Source organism: Anarhichas minor, unplaced genomic scaffold (assembly GCF_050575085.1).
Source record: "Anarhichas minor isolate MPS153535 unplaced genomic scaffold, ASM5057508v1 ptg000026l, whole genome shotgun sequence".
Classification (NCBI taxonomy): domain Eukaryota; kingdom Metazoa; phylum Chordata; class Actinopteri; order Perciformes; family Anarhichadidae; genus Anarhichas; species Anarhichas minor.
The window spans coordinates 16,066,139-16,082,688 of NW_027466472.1; the positions used below are offsets into that span (position 1 = coordinate 16,066,139).

Sequence of the window (16,550 nt, forward strand, 5' to 3'; positions counted from 1 at the left end):
TCATTTTATCTATCAGTTATTTCTTTCAATAAATTGATCAATTGTTTAAAACATCAGGAAATAGTAAAAAAAAGTCTTCAACTTTAGTTCATTATCATAGGACTGAGGAAAGCAGAACATATTCACATTTGTTACCAGAACAGGCATTTTTACTTTAAAAGAAATTACCAAATCAATTATGAAAATTGTTCCGGATAATGTTCTGTTGATCAATTAATTGTTTTGGCTGTAATTGCTACGATAAAGTGAGTGAAAACTGTCTCCACATATATTTAAAGAGTAAATAAGACATGACTAGTGTCCGAATTTTAGGTGAAACTATTTTTAATTTTGTTGATCCTGTTGTTTTATTTAGCTATTTGTTGAGCATAATTACATATTTCCTTTTTTTTTTTATCGTAAAGCCGACTGTTTACTGTGGCACCGGTGTGTCAGACAGCATGTCTCACTGAGGTGGTAAATGGCACTCGACTCTATTAGCATTAATGGAAAGGTGCCAACGGTCTGTTTCCTCTGCTTGTCATCAGCGGCTCTGAAGCCTGCAGACGGCTGCTCTGTCGGTCAGCAGGACCAGCTTGTGATCCTGACCGCTGGGCTTATTTGTTTATCTGAGACGCGATATGATAGCTTTTTGTAGAATGTAAGGAGTCACGGGGGGGGGGGGGGGGGCTGTGATAAAGGTAATGATTAAGCTGATCTGTAGATTTGTATCATTCTTTTCATTTTGTTGTTGTCCTGTGGTTTGTGCATGATTTTATTTCTGGCTCTATATGCAGTGTTTTTTTTTCATCTATTTTACTTTCATTTAAAGTCTTCAGTTTCTTCTTACAACACACACGTTGACTTTGAAGTAAAGAAGACTGGCCATGGTTATATAAGGTCCCATGTTGTTTCATGTGAGTGAGCTGGGATACCTCCATCCAAGCAGACTGACCTGCAGGGTCGTCATCACATCTATGCTGTCTCAGAATAATCAGACAGTTTGACCATCATCCAGGTCTGTCCATCCTTAAAGTCTGTTGTGTTTGTAGGGTTCCAGGTGCTGAGGTTTTCTTTTATGAAATAGACTTAATGTGGTTGAGTTTCACTTTTCCATCCCTGTTTTAACACGCACACTTTCTTGTGTTTCAGAAATTGAGGCGAAAGAGGCGTGCGACTGGCTGCGGGCAGCAGGATTTCCCCAGTATGCTCAACTCTTTGAAGGTAATAAAAGCACTCAGTCTACTCCCACACACATTCATCACAAAGAGGGGGAGAAGTTGTTTGGTTAAAAGATAGAGATTAATGAAGTAGCACACCAATAAAAGGGCTCTGTGATAAACCACAAATAGCATTTTTATTTCAGCTTTTTATCTTTATTTTTTATATCTGTCGTGAAACGAAACACTGTTAAAGCTTGAGTGTAAGATAACGAGTGAATCCCGGTACACAGAGTCATCCAGTCAGTCGCCCTCGTCCTCAACACTTTACACAAAACCATGTATTCATCGGCTGCATAGTGCGCCTCATTTACACAACTGTCCTCAGGATGCCTCGGAGCTAGGGCTCCAGTCTGATCCCCAGACACCACCAAACAAGCGGAACATCGGCAGCTTTTAAAGTCTAATCTTGGCCAAGCTACGGTTACAACATAAACACGTCCTCTGTGCTTAAAGACTGAAGTCATGGGAAGAAATGGGTTTTATCTGAGCTCAAAGTAGCTCTACTCCCTCAGATCTTTGTGTCAAGGCCAGACTTTTCATGTGCTCCGGAGCAATATATTTGTTTGCCGACAGTTTGAAGATAGTTGTAACAGAGCTCGAGCAATGTGCGCTGATAACGGCTGATGGAGTGCAGAGCAGATAACACGGGATCGTGTTTGAGAAAGAACATTAATGATGAAATCTGTTATTAGGACATGGTCATGTTTCAAAGCCTACAGTGTATCTGAATGTCTGCCCTCTTAAAGAACAGGCCGAGCCTTGTTGAGCGTTCGCTGCTGCTTCTGCTTTTCATAAAAAGTTAACGACTTCACATGAATGCGGTGGAATGTTAGATTCAGAGGGTCTGGATTCGGTCTCTTAAGTTATGTAAGAGGGGGCCCATACCCAGAGAAAGACGTAATGCCTGCACAAGCCTGAGCGCTGTTATTTGGGCAAATTCTGCCTCTGCTCATTAGCATCACATACAAAAGTCTGATGGTCTCCCAGCGTTCAATGCACTTTTGGAAAGAATGTGCTTTCCAGATCTTTATTTCCATTCTTTCACTCCATGGATGACACTTTCTCTAATGTCTGTTTGTTTGTTTTTTTCTTCAGATTCCCAGTTTCCCATTGACATCACTCCTGTGAAAAGAGATCACGACTTTCTGGAGAAAGATCTCGTGGAACCTCTGTGCAGGTAACCAGATGTTTATGATGATTGACATTGAAAAAGAGAGCGGCTCGTCTATGAGTCAGTGCCACAAATCATTTCCTCGCCCCGAGGAAGAGGAACTATGTGAAAATCCCTACGTGATCTCGAGAGTGAAAACCAATCTCATCATGTTGAAAGCATACTCTCATATATTGGCTATAAAGAGTCTCGTGAGGATAAGAAGATTAACTGCAATTGCAGGAGCATTGCCATAAATCTTCTCTTAAGGATTTCTCTCTGACATAACTGCACGTGAAACACGTGTTTTTTCACACTTTGCCAGACAGTATTAAGAATATAAAAGTGCACACTAATTGAACGACTGGTGGTTCTACATCGCCCCCTTGTAGGGGGCGAGACGGCTCGTGTACTTTTTTTCAAGCCGAGATGAAAACCACGGTAACCACGGCAACCATCCCGAGAGGCAGGCAGGAGCGCGAGGGTCGCCCCGCACGGCTCAATATACTGTGACTCTAAACAACCCTAAAGCAACTCATCTAAATTCCAAACTAGCCACGGGATAAATAGAAGACAATTCGAAACAGTTCCACCTCCAATGGGATTTTGCCCGCGACTTCCCGGCATCTCTATGGTAACATAAGGGAGTCTTTGTTGTTAGTTACGCCACTACAGTCTTTAGTGTGCGCAAAAATAAATACCACCCAACACATACTGTGGGTGTCTTTGAACTGAAACTGAAAGATATCTCATGTATGCGAGTGCTCTCTCTCTGATCCCTGGCTGAGCAGCCTCCTATTTTAGCAACCGCATTCAAAGCTCTTTAGGCCTGTGGAATAAAGGGCCCCCCCCCCCCCAACTTAGAAATCCCACTTTCCGTTGGGTCCCACTGTCTACAGTAACAACATGAGAACTTTGCGTGTGGCTAACCCCCTGTTGTCTACAGCACTGGGGGGTAGTTACAGCCTCCATCTGAGGCCATTCACTGTCACAACAATACTGTCAATCTGTAAAAAAAAAAGACCGTTAGCAATATCTGGAGCTGGTAAAGCTTGTTATTATCATACCACAAGGGTTACTTTTTGTCTAAAGCCAAGTCACAGTGAGCTGGAGTGTATTTTGTAATGCCGTCATCTTTTCCCCCATGCTTTTGTTGGTTCGTGTACATTTTTAGTTCTGTTCCTTTTATACATGTCCCAGTTTGCACACCCACAAACCCTCTAACCACCAAGCACATGCGCCAAGGCGTAGGCTGTAGGTTTGTTTCCAAATATTGAAAACATGACATTGCTTCCCTGACAACTGAGTTCAGGATTCAAACTGCATGTTTGTGTACGTCTTGTCTGACACAACTGAAATCAAAAAATCCCTCAAAATTATGAACGGATCAAACGATTAGCATGCCAAGTGCAAAATAGCATCGAAGACCGGTGCATCTGTAAGATCTTCAGAAAAATAGGCTGTGATTGGAACATAAATCTAGCTAATCCATTGGTTTACCTTCAATTTGCCCGTCTTCAAACTACTGCAAACCACTTTTCAAGCCGCAATCACTTAAATCCAATGTTGAGAGATAGCAGAGCAACCGCCCATTACCGGTTTTCATTAGGTTTAGGATACTGTGGAACGGACTAACTGAATTTTCCTGAGTCTGGTTGTACATCCAGAGCAGACGCTGATCTGGTTAACACTTGAATAGCAAACAGAATGAGATTTAGTTCTGAAGCGGTCATTAGGAAGCTATTCTGGTGTTTGTTCAGAACAGCTTTCATCCTCGGGCCATTCTACAGCTGGTACAAAACCCACCTGTCTTATCCTTTGAATGTTATTTTTTCCTATTTTTTTATTTCCATTTGAACTTGTATTGTTGTAATTCTCTGATTTATTTCATTGCAGTCCTAAGATGTTTTTTTATTCCTGTTCCAACCATGTAAAGTACTCTGTAAGTTTGTTTTGAAAGGTGCAGCATAAATTAAGTTTATTATTATTATTATTTCTTTCAGGCGACTCAACACCTTGAACAAGTGTGCCTCTATGAAACTTGACGTGAACCTTCCGAAAAAGAAAGTAAGTGTGGACTATACATGACATGCTTTCATGTGAAAAGGATGCTCTTGTAGTTTTTAGCTTTTAAGGTGGATTTTTGTATGACAAGTGCAACACTATACGCAATATGCATTTTGGAAAAACATACTCCCGCTAAAAAATACATATTTATAAAACATTGATGGTTCAGAAGGTAGGAAAAGAAATTCAGCGAAGAGAATGGGTTCTATGCTTTCTCTCTGTGTTTAGACTATTCTGAAATCAAGCACTGTGTATGTACCTCTGAGGGTTTGTTGTGTTTTGTAACCTCCTATAAAACATCAATGCCTTTGTAAAAAATTGTATTTTCTTACAAAGATTGCCTTAAGTTATGCACATACTCCCTGCACCAACGCAAATGTAATGCGGGAATCTATTTTATTCCTTTAACCTAGATCCAATGCTATTTGAGATTGTACCATTGTTGTATTCATGCCTATTGAGTGGGATTGCTTGTTATCTGTTCCCAATTTGGAATGTAGCCTGCTGGCTTATAGGAATGATTTTTTTTTCCTTTCTTGGTCTATTTACGGAACAAGTCTTCAAGTCAAAGGAATCATTTGTCTGGTGTTATATCACCGTTGGCCGATTGTATAATGTTATTAATTTTGAGCAGACGCATCCTCTCGCTATTTCCTGCATTTCCTGTTTAACTGTTCCTTATGGCATAGAAGAGATGATTTGCGTGACGCTATATAGGCCTTACCTCGCAAGCCAGCTGTTGTTGCGAATGATTTGTCTACTCACAACACAAGGAGGACAAATGTACAGCTTATCTTTTGTGGAAAAATTTGAAAATATGCAACAGCCGTAAAGTAATTCTTACGTCAATCTCAATCATTGTATGCATGATCTTTTTTTAATTTAATTGTATTTATTATAATTGAATTGGGTAGTTATGAGGAGACCTATATAATATTATATAACATTCATTCCTACAAAGAAGATTAAAATACCAAATTAATTCATATATGCCAGAGTAATTAATGTAGCATGATTTGTTTTTCCCCAGAGTGAAGACTCTGATGAAGAAGACCTGTTTGCTATCAGTGACAAATGGACTTTTGAGTGGAGCAGCCGGCGTTGGTCCAGGTTACAGGACATTGACTGTCTGCTGGGAAACCACGGAGAAGGTCAGCCCTCCAGGGACAACGTGCCTCTGAGAACCACCACCAGCAGCGAGAGTGTTCTGACGGACATCTCGGAGCCGGAGATCTCTTCTCTGCACAGTGAGAGCAGCGGGGGCAGCGGCCACAGGGGCCTCAGCACAGAGGACTCCGACTGCTCCAACCGCACCGGCTCCGATTCTGCTGCAATGCCAGACTCTACTTCGCTCACAATGCCCCACATCCACAAAGAAATTGCTCACTACAGCTCACTACCTGATAAGCACGGCACGACAAGCCGCATCCGTGCTAAAGACTTCCTGAAGCGCATGGAGACACTGCACTCCCGAGGAACCCTGGGAAGGGGTCGTAAGACGTTGGTCATCGGCTCTCCGGTGCTTCAGCAGGAGGCCCGGGCGCTGAAGACGCTGCAATGTGTCGACATCATAAATGGAGATGGTGGGGCTCCAGAAATACCGTCCAACAAAGCTCTGCCATCCCAGTCCGGTAGTGAGGGTAGCAGCCATTCTAGCGGCAGCGCTGTCAGCACCCCCAGCCTGAAAGAGCGTAAACCCCACCGGGCTGACCACAAGCGTAGCGGCATGTATTTAGAGGACGTAGACATCTTCTCAGGCACCCAAGTGAATGAAGTCGCAGAACAAAACCGCAGGAATGAATTCTGCTCCTATGAAGACCTGGTGGTCCACATTCCCAAAGACCACAAGCCAGGAACCTTCCCCAAAGCACTGTCCATAGAGAGCCTGTCCCCAACCAATGGGGCCTCTATCAACTGGCACACAGGCAGCATGCACTTGGACTCCCCACTGATTTCATGTAGGAAGGAATCCAGGCCTGTCACCCAGTGCTGCTCCAGAGGCAGCCGCATCAGTGTGTACGATAACGTCCCTGGCTCGCATCTGTACGCCAGCACTGGAGACCTGATAGACCTGGAGAAGGAGGACCTGTTCCCTCACCTGGATGATATATTGCTGCATGTCAATGGTCTACAGCAGATAGTGGACCACTGGTCTAAGAATGTGTTGCCTGTCAGTGAAGGGTTGGCGCAGCTGGACGGCGAGAGGGAACATACAGTAGGCCTTCAGTCCTCTAGTCAGATCACATTGGACTTTGAGGGAAATTCTGTCACAGAAAGCCAGACCACGCCTAGTTATGGGGACAGAGACAGAGTATCACTTGCGGAGACAGAATCCACAATCCTCAGGGAAAGGAGGGACTCTGGAGTAGGTGCTTCACTCACAAGACCTAATCGGTAAGACTCATGGAATCGTATTGCAAGTGCTGAACCCTCGTTTAAGTTATTCTATGAACAAAAAGAAAAATGAGGTTTTTTCATTTCTTTGCTCATTCATCTTTTATGGCATTAGGTTACGATGGCCCAGCTTTCAGATAGCTAATCGCCTTAGTCACTCAGTGGCATCACTGCAGATCACCAACCAGTCAGCGGGCCAGCTGAGTTTGCTGCAGAGGTTTTCTCTGCTGCGCCTTACTGCAACCATGGAGAAGTACTCAATGTCCAACAAGCATGGCTGGACCTGGTAAGTCTAATTTTACCTTCCAAGATCCACTTGGGTTTCTTCATTAGTGAAGGCTCGTTTTATCTCTTTGAACTGATTTGGTATGTGACTATATTTGCTAAAATGATTATATGAGTACAGTTAATCTTTGTGTTTGTCCAGTATGGTAAAAATAGGCCTTAATGAATTACTGTGGAGCACGGTGTCACAGATGTTGTGACGATGTCTCTCCTAGGTCGGTGCCAAAGTTTATGAAGAGAATGAAGGTACCAGACTATAAGGATAAGAATGTGTTCGGAGTGCCCCTGATAGTGCATGTGCAGCGTTCTGGACAGCCGTTGCCCCTCGGCCTGCAGCAGGCCCTGCGGTACCTGAGGAGCCAGTGTCTTGACCAGGTCAGCCTCAGTACGCAGACTCTCACGTTGCTTTTGACTTGCATTTTTACATGCGATGTAACCAATGGGTGGGTTTATCTAATGTTTATAATGTGGTGTCACATTTCTATGAACAATGACGGAAACAGGATGTAGGCAGATACAATGTATGTATAATATCTATACAGTGAGCGGAACTGCTGTACAGTGTAGATGTACATATTGCTGCCAGCTGTCATGTTAATAATATAACACTTCTGTTTTTCCTCCAGGTGGGTCTCTTTCGTAAATCAGGGGTGAAGTCTCGAATTCAAGCTCTCAGGCAGATGAATGAGAATTCTCCAGACAATGTGAACTATGAGGATCAGTCTGCCTATGATGTGGCTGACATGGTGAAGCAGTTCTTCAGAGATCTACCTGAGCCTCTGCTCACCAGCAAGCTGGGGGAGACCTTCCTCCATATCTACCAATGTAAGGACGTGGCTCTTTGCTTGTCTTTTGTCCCATGGCGGGTTTTAATTCTATTGTCTCAATTGGCTTTGTTTAAACTGGGATGGCACTGTGACATTGCACCTGAACTAACATAGAGTGCACGTGGCTGCATGAGGATGCAATTTCAAATCTAGTAAATGACCTTTGACATTTCATGATTGCTTTTCTGTGGAAATAATAGAAATCAATTCTCTATCATATGTGCAGATGTGCCGAAAGACCAAAGGTTGCAAGCTGTCCAGGCTGCCATCATGCTGATGTCAGATGAAAACCGAGAGGTGCTGCAGACTTTGCTCTGTTTCCTCAGCGATGTCACTTCTTCTGTGGAGGAGAACCAGATGACGCCCATGAACATCGCTGTGTGCCTGGCCCCGTCCCTCTTTCACCTCAACATACTCAAGAAAGACAATCTCTCGCCAAGGTACTTTTTTTTTTTCTCGGGTCTTCTTGTGTTAGTTAGCTTGATGTCTGTGATTTTGGGGAAGCAACATTGCCCGTCATTAACTAATGAGCAAGGCATGCATGCTTTCTATTAACTCCTGCATGATTAGCTTCCCTTATTACTCCATAAAATGGGTTACAGAGTTTTCTCAACCTTCAGGGGTGCAATAGATTACTCTCTTTCTGGGCCACTTTTGAAAGGACATGGCATAAAGCTCAGTGTTTTATGAGATCATGCTGTGTACAAACAAAGCGAAGCTCTCTAATTTAGCGTGTTGAAATTGTTGCTAAAGGGATCAAAGGGGTTTCCTGCAGAGAGGAGGAAGGGTTTATAGACTGTGTTTTGTGGAGACATTGACCTGGGAACTCTGCTGGCCTAATACGTTTTCTCTCCCCACAATCCCCAGGGCCATGCAGAAGAAGTATGCCACTGGCAGACCAGACCAGAAGGATCTGAATGAAAACTTAGCAGCAACACAGGGTCTTGCTCATATGATCGTAGAGTGCAACCGTCTCTTTGAGGTACGAGAACCTGTAGTTGAGATGATGCAAGCATTTTAAGCCTGGACGCAATATCCACATGCCTCCCTTCTGTGTGAAGCTGCTGTGAATCTTACCTCATGCTTTTATGCACCCATTAGATCCCTCATGAGATGGTTACTCAGTCGCGTAATTCATACGTGGAGGCTGACTTGCATGCACCAACAATTGATGAGCTGTGCAAGCATCTGGAGGATGGCAATGGAATGTACCAAAATCACATGGAGGGGAGACTTCAGAGCCAGCTCAAAGAGGCCCGGGAGAAGTCCAAATACTGGGTGTCCTGCAGCAGCTCTGATAACACAGAGCTCTGTTACAAGAAGGTTGGTGTTCCTCCTTTGATTGTGGCGTTAGTTTGGGATTGCTTCATTTATGATAGTATATCAAAATAATCACAATGTCCCTTATCAACTCCTAAGATGAAATACAAAAACATAAGTTAACTTGATGGTTTTTGTGTGGCCCGTCCAGGTGGGAGATGGGAACCCTTTGAGACGCTGGCGAGTGTCCGTGGAGGTGGAAGCCCCACCGTCTGTAGTCTTGAACCGTGTGCTACGAGAGCGCCACCTGTGGGATGTGGACCTGCTGCAGTGGAAAGTGTGTGAGACGCTGGACAAGCAGACCGAGGTGTTTCACTACGTCCTCAATCGCATGCCCCCTCATCCCAGCAGGGACTTTGTAGTACTCAGGTGAGTGGTGATACAAAGAAAACACTCAGCAACATGTTGTCCTTTGTTTGGAAGTAGCCATGATGTGTTATTTATTAGGATACATACTCAATCTCTTTCTGTTTATTCAAGAACATGGAGGACCGACTTGCCCAAAGGCACCTGCTCCCTGGTTTCTGTGTCAATAGAGTATGAGGATTGTCCTCCTGTTGGAGGGGTACGAGCTATAGTCCTGGAGTCCAACTACCTGCTGGAGCCCTGCGGCTCAGGAAAGTCCAGACTAACTCACATCTGCAGAGTGGACTTGAAGTAAGTCCCACAAAAATCTTATTAAATCTCTTTTCTCACTAAACTCTTCTGGCATTTTTTCTTATACTCATAAAATACATCAAAACACTTTTACGTGTGATATTATTAGCATTTTAAGATGAGTATTTGAAGCTCCTTGTACGTGCCTGTAGGCTGTAGGATATTGATTATACTGTTCTGATTTCAGGGGAAGGACTCCAGACTGGTACAACAAAGCCTTTGGTCACCTTTGTGCCGCAGAAGCTGCCCGGATACGCAACTCCTTTCAGCCACTAATCACAGACGGCCCAGAGACCAAAATCTGAACTGTTTGCCAATTGTGTCTGCTCAGCCTTGAGATCAAGATTGAGCCTTTGAGTCACTGCTAACAGGCAGACACAAAGCATAGACAAGACCCCGCAACTAAAGCACAGTTTGAAACGTTTTTTTTTTTCCATAGTATAAATGCTCTGAAAATGATTTTGAGCTCCTCTGTACTTGCACAATGACAAAAGAGGACATCTTATAGGTGCTGAGCATAATTACCCAGCGGGAAATTAATCATCCTGCCAATGTCCTTAGCCGTAGTATTCTATTTACCATCATGTTGCTAAACCTGTATGTTATAATTATTATCTTTAATAATATTGTATTACTGTTACTTTAATCTACAATGTCTAGGACATTCAAGTTCTTAAACGCTTCTGGGAAGCATGTATATGTTATTCATTTCAGATTTAAAGCTATAATTATTATGATGTAGACTCTGTATATATGTGTGTGAATATACTGTACATCTAAGCAAGATGTATATATTGTATATATGTTAAGGGATGAATAGTACATATGTTAATATCCTATATATTGATTATTTCACTGTGTCAACCCTTCTGTACTAGTACACATGGTACAAAATTGTAAGCTGGTTTTACTTTGCTCCAGTATTGCCATCTTGGAATGGGTGTAATTTTATTCAACTTTGACCTCCTATGGTTGTGAAAAGAATGACTTACGGTTTGACTTGATCATACCTGCTTAAGGGTACTGGATTGTGCAGTCAAGGACAGGAGACGTCATTTTTTAAATAAAACTATCACAATCATAAAATGTTTGTACGCAGTGATTCTTCATCTCGTTGCCACATCAAAAAGACAAAACGGGAAATTTTAAGAAATGATGGACGTCTACTGACCTGTGAAGGAGTTGTGACGACCCTGCTCCCCCTCTACACTTGGTGCCCCTGCTGCCTGTGGTTGTCTGTTGCATGTGCTCATTGGAGGCTCAGCAGCTGGATGATGAGCCGACTGACACAACTGATGCCTACACTTTGCATTGTTTCATTTATGTTTGTGGCAAAAATAATTGCTTTTTTTCCAGCAGCCAGCTGGCTTGTCTCCCTGTTTTGTTGCAGTGTCTGAGCTGGTCAGCGACAGAGTCTACATCCTGTTGTACCTGTTATGGACAATTGATATTAAACAGTGTCTGTAATGCTTTTGTGAACATGTTGACATTCAACAATCATGTATATATATGTAGGACTACTGACAAACAATTCTCCCTGATCTGGGATGAGAGGGACCTCTACTGGACATTTAAAGGAAATACATGACTGCAGTCCACATGGATGATGGACTTGGACATGGACACCTTATTGGAGCTTGCAACTCATTTTTTAATGCAGACATAACAGTGATTCAACAGTAAAATCTAATGCAGACTGTAATCAGTTGTGGCCTGCCTTTCCTTACAGATTGTGTGGGCAGAACACATAAACCTGGTTGATTGTCATTTCTGTCCACTAGATGGCCCTTTCTGATCAGCAGAATGTTAATCTTTACTGTGGCCACATGTTATTTCCCCCTGAGGCATATTTCAATGAAGTCCACGTTTTTTCAGCTATTTTCAACAGGTAGTGAGAGTGGGAAGATAGCTATCCACTGCAAAGATAACTAATGGGAAGTGTTCATGTCATGAATGGACTAATGGAGCAACTACAGTAATTGTTTCAGTGTTTAAGGATGCCACGAAAAATCTTTACCCATCCTGTATTAAAATAAATTTTGCTTGATGAATGAAAAATTCATTCATCAAAAAATGTGGTATCTATTTATCTTACTAAGGTGAAATTGGAGGTTGTGGCAGTTCAGCCATGATGGAAGTATACAAAGAGATCATTCACTAAAACTATTACAGAATACAGTGAGAGGCTGCTGTGGCAGACCTTTACCCAAACAATCATAACATGAACGTTACTGCAGGTTATTGAGTCTGGATCTGCTTCAGTTCCCTAATATGCTCTCATTGAACTCTACCTCTAAGTCATTTGCTGATCCAAAGATATAGCACTCTGAAAAAAAGATAAACATTTAGAATAGAAGATAAAACCACAGTGGGATAAAAAAAAAAACATCGCAATATAATAATAATAACTTTATTGATGTCGCAACAAAGCTACAAAGTGCTTAAAAATCAAAACATGATAAAAGTAATTAAGATCCAGAATGTAAGAAGTAAACCTGATTCAATCATTTCAATAGTTACAACAATAAACAAGAGATAATTATATTCAATTTAAATAGAAGCTAAATAATAATTTGCTCTGCATTGCACTGCCACAAATTAAATCAAGTTTTAAAAGTGCACAGTAATGATAATGATAGGTACAGCTGTTTGGAGGCTAACATTACGTCTACCTCTTTTGAAGCCCTGCTGACACAGATCAGCTTAGTGAGGTCATGAAATGCAAGCTCAGCTTCTGGCTGTCAGTCAGGCCGATGGACAGGATTGTTGCCAAGCTGTCAGTGTCAGTCTCTTTTATATAACCACGAGAACCTGGTGGCTTTTTTTTGGTCATTATTATTTGTTATTGCATACAATTGTCCATATGACTTTGGGCAAATCAAAATTGGCCACACATGAGCTATTGGAGAAGCCACTCCTCATGATTGTCTCAAAAAACATTCAAGACAAAAGGCAGTAAAATACCAGTACAACATTTTGTTTTTTACAATACAATGCAATGAATCTACATGCAAGTATTTTCCTCATTGAAAAGGAAAACAACACATTATTCAAATAAAAAATGCACTTGAAAACAAACATTGTATTAATATAATTACGTAAATGGAAACATGCGTGTTTAACAGTGATGGATGGAAACCAGCATCTTCTACAAAATGTTCAGTAATAAACCATGCAATTCATGAATTTTCACCAATGCCGGTAAATGCTTGAATTCTGTCTGTAATTACCAATTCAATGTAATGTGTCAACAAGCAGACCAACTCATCAGGATCATTAAGAGAAAACTTGACCAAGGGAATACATCTCCCTGTAATAGGATTCCTTGCATTGCTTTGCATAGGACTATCCCCGGCAACATTTGTGCCTCGCAGACTGATCAATAGACTGTACACACCTGGAGAGCAAACTGTAATGAAACTAGAACACATTTATGAGATGTGAAGAAAAGAAGACATTGTAGGATAATAATAATCATAACAACGTCCTGAATGGCTCAGTGTCTGCAGAAAGGTCTCTTAATTATATAATAACCTTTAAGAATAAAAGCAATAGTCAATAATATTTACCATCAAAACTTAATATCTCAAAACTTCTTATCTTAAAATGTATAACACCTCAAGCATAGCACCAATAGCTCTAACGCACTGATAGGCATAATATTAATCTCTCCATTTATGTGTGCCAGCTCACAACTGGGACACCAAAATGGAGCAAAGTCATAATTAATGATATTTGGTGCACCTGTGCATTTCCTGCGCAGCCAAACTACAGGTAACTATAAACATTTCTCATTTTCTAAAGATTTGTTCAATTTTTGTATTACTTTAACTCCAAATGATTTTCCATTTATACAATATTGTTTATTCTTACAGGTATGAGCAACAGCAGGTGAAAGGTAGCTATGCAGGTAACTTCCGGCTGTCATTTCTGTTACCGCTCAACGACCCTCCACATGTCAACGACGTGCCAGCGGCTCATAGCTATCGATGAAACTGTGCAAACTAAATGCGAAAATGCTGAGCGAGCTAACAGTGTGAACCTGAGGGGGAACCCTGGGAAGTGTGTGTACGGTTCCGCAGCGATGCTGCCGGTCGGAACGGCATTATCAGCTGTAACCGCCGTATGAAACCAATGCAAAGCAGCAGTCCCGAGCTAACCCTCAATGCACTAAAAGCACACGCGGCTAGCCCGACAGCTACACAGGGAAAGCGCCTTATTTCTCTGCTCAGGTAGACAACACTCCACTATGTCTTCACTTGTTTGCTGCCATATTTATGTTCAGAATGTTAAAGTCAGCTCCTATAAAGTTTGTTTCGGAATGAAGCTAAATTCCCGTGCTGTAGCTAAGTAAGCATTATGCGGAATATTGCTCGTTTTAGTTTAACTTGCAGCCGGATTGGCTTCATTGACTGACAGACAGGACTTGTGACATGGCTGTGGATGGCAGCGTCATCTTTTTTATTTTTTATTTTTTTTATTCGGCCAGCATGCTGGACTCTCCACGAAGCGCTCCGCCCTTCGGCTGCTTCCCCACCTGCCAGGTGGACAGAGCTCTCCAGCTCCATCACTGCAGCCAGCGCACGCGTGGTGAGTTGGACCGCAGGCAGGGGGCGGCAACATGGCGGTGACAGCGGCACAGACGTGGGAGACACGCATTTAAGAGAGCGGCACTCTCACACATACACACACACATCGCTGGTCAGTCTGCTCAGTTAACAAAACACACCGGACTCTCTCACCGGAACTCTCGGGAGTGGATTTTACTGACAGAGAGTGATTTCTTGTTTGTGTTTTCTTTTCGCGAGTGTTCTCCTCTCTCATTTATTCTTTTTTTTTTTTGGTGCTCCAGAGCAGTGATTGGATTTATTGCCAGGAGAACGCGTGTAACTGGAGTCTGAAGCCGCCCGGTCCGGGTGGAAATGACAAGCGAGAGACCGGTGACAATGCCGGGCTCGATGTCGCTCTCGGACCGACATCCTCCTCCCGGTCAGAGGCAACTCGCGCCTGCAGTCTCCGCTGCCGCCGGTGAGACAACGATGATGTCCGGCTCAGGTTCAATGGTGTTCCCGGCTGGGATTATCAATCCATCGGTCCCGATCCGGAATATCCGAATGAAATTTGCTGTTGTCATCGGACTGATCCAGGTTGGAGAGGTTAACAACCGGGATATTGTTGAAACGGTGCTGAATTTGGTAAGTAAACGTGTTTCTCCTCCTATCACTCTATGATGCCTTATTGCTTTATTCCTAACCCGGAGTGCTGTTCAATGGCAACAATAACTGACATAATGGCAACATTGTGCTATTTTAACGTCGAGGCTGTGCAAATGATTAACATTTTTTTTGCAGTACTGATTTAAGTGCCCCGGAACATTTGAGTGACCAGCAGTATTCAAAAGTCCCACATGCACACTGTAACGAGGTGGTTTGAGGGATGAGGGGATGCTAATACAAAGCCAGGGGTGAAGTTTTCAAGTTCAACAAAGTCCCAACTTCCTTGTAAATGAGGCACACCGGTGTGGATGATGTCAGTGAGGGGAGAAGTGCACACCTGCTTGGATTGAAGTGTTTTGCGAGTACTTACAGTATATATCTGTTGGGCCACAATTACATTCAAACTGTATTGATGTTGAAACACATGCTGCTGTGTGTGTGTGTGTGGGAGCGTGTTGTAAAGACGCCGAGTATTGTTGCTGGACCTTCTCCTATCTCGAGTATGAGTATGTGTGGTCATCACCCTCTTCCCTGATTCACATTGACTCAATAACGTGTATATCTTGTGTGAAGCTATGCCTTTTCTCCACTTTCCAAACAAGCATGGGGAGTGTTTGAACTGATGGTGTGACCAGCGCCTGCAGCCCACTGATATGCCGACACTGTAGAGCCAGCTCACGCCATTTGCCTTGACCATCTGCAGGAATGCCACACCATACAGAGCCTGTTTGCAATCGTCGGCCTCCCCTTGTTGGCACACCAGAGATTAATTACGACCTGTTCTGGCACAACAGAAATCCACTCTGTGGAGCAAGACAAATTGTAGCCTTTGGCATGTTCGGACACGAGTTGTACTGCAATAGCTGGAGTCTGTGACACCTTGGCCCCTCTCCCTGTGCAGTGCTATGGTCACAGACAAATGTTCACAAGGAATAAGCCACTGTAGTCGCCACTGTTTTTTTACAACGCGTATTGTCAAGACGGTGCACCATCTTGTTTATGAAATATAATATCATTTCTCCATTTCACTTTATTCATTGAAGGCAGATGAGTGATGTCACAGCTGCCTTTTACTCCTTTTAGATTTCAAAGTCATTTATGCATGCTCTTATTTATAACGTGCACTTTATCCAAACATGTGTCGGTCACATACAGGTGGCAAACGTTTGAATGACAGATATCATTAAGAGGCTATTTGTGCTTTGCTGTGGTTGGCTATTTGAGATATCGGGCACATTTGATTCTGCCGGATGTGTTTGTAAACAGAAACACAACTTGCACCCAAATTATGTGCATACAAATGAACCACATATAATCCAGCTGTCTCGGGACCAGTCACCAGATGACACAGTAATTGTTGTTATATCTGCCTCTTCATCTACATCGCAAAATGTGCATGAATAATACTAGCCAGGGAAGAGGGCAGAGAAAG

General features: G+C 42.8%; 2 protein-coding genes across 5 annotated transcripts in view; both read left to right on the forward strand.

Annotated features, from left to right (window-relative positions):
* Positions 1-1,133: 1,133 nt before the first annotated feature.
* Positions 1,134-10,988, forward strand: stard13b (StAR related lipid transfer domain containing 13b). Its single transcript, XM_076100877.1, has 13 exons — positions 1,134-1,203; positions 2,298-2,379; positions 4,356-4,419; positions 5,450-6,813; positions 6,929-7,099; positions 7,314-7,473; positions 7,725-7,923; positions 8,152-8,365; positions 8,793-8,907; positions 9,027-9,248; positions 9,397-9,614; positions 9,726-9,902; positions 10,090-10,988. The coding sequence occupies exons 3-13, from the start codon at positions 4,387-4,389 to the stop codon at positions 10,205-10,207; spliced, it is 2,991 nt and encodes a 996-aa protein (XP_075956992.1). The 5' UTR covers positions 1,134-1,203; positions 2,298-2,379; positions 4,356-4,386; the 3' UTR covers positions 10,208-10,988.
* A 2,964-nt stretch (positions 10,989-13,952) lies between these two features.
* nbeab (neurobeachin b) overlaps positions 13,953-16,550 on the forward strand; it is a 192,236-nt gene continuing 189,638 nt past the window's right edge. For all 4 annotated transcript variants that reach the window (XM_076100866.1, XM_076100863.1, XM_076100864.1 and 1 more), the window contains exon 1: positions 13,953-15,097. In XM_076100866.1, coding sequence (XP_075956981.1) covers positions 14,825-15,097 — 273 coding nt within the window. In that variant the 5' untranslated portion in view covers positions 13,953-14,824. The remainder of the gene's footprint in view (positions 15,098-16,550) is intronic.

Coding starts and splice junctions, on each gene's coding strand:
- stard13b (XM_076100877.1), top strand. CDS start 4,387: ATGAAACTTGACGTGAACCTTCCGAAAAAGAAA. Junction 4,420..5,449: donor TGAACCTTCCGAAAAAGAAA/GTAAGTGTGGAC, acceptor GTTTTTCCCCAG/AGTGAAGACTCTGATGAAGA. Junction 8,908..9,026: donor AGTGCAACCGTCTCTTTGAG/GTACGAGAACCT, acceptor TGCACCCATTAG/ATCCCTCATGAGATGGTTAC.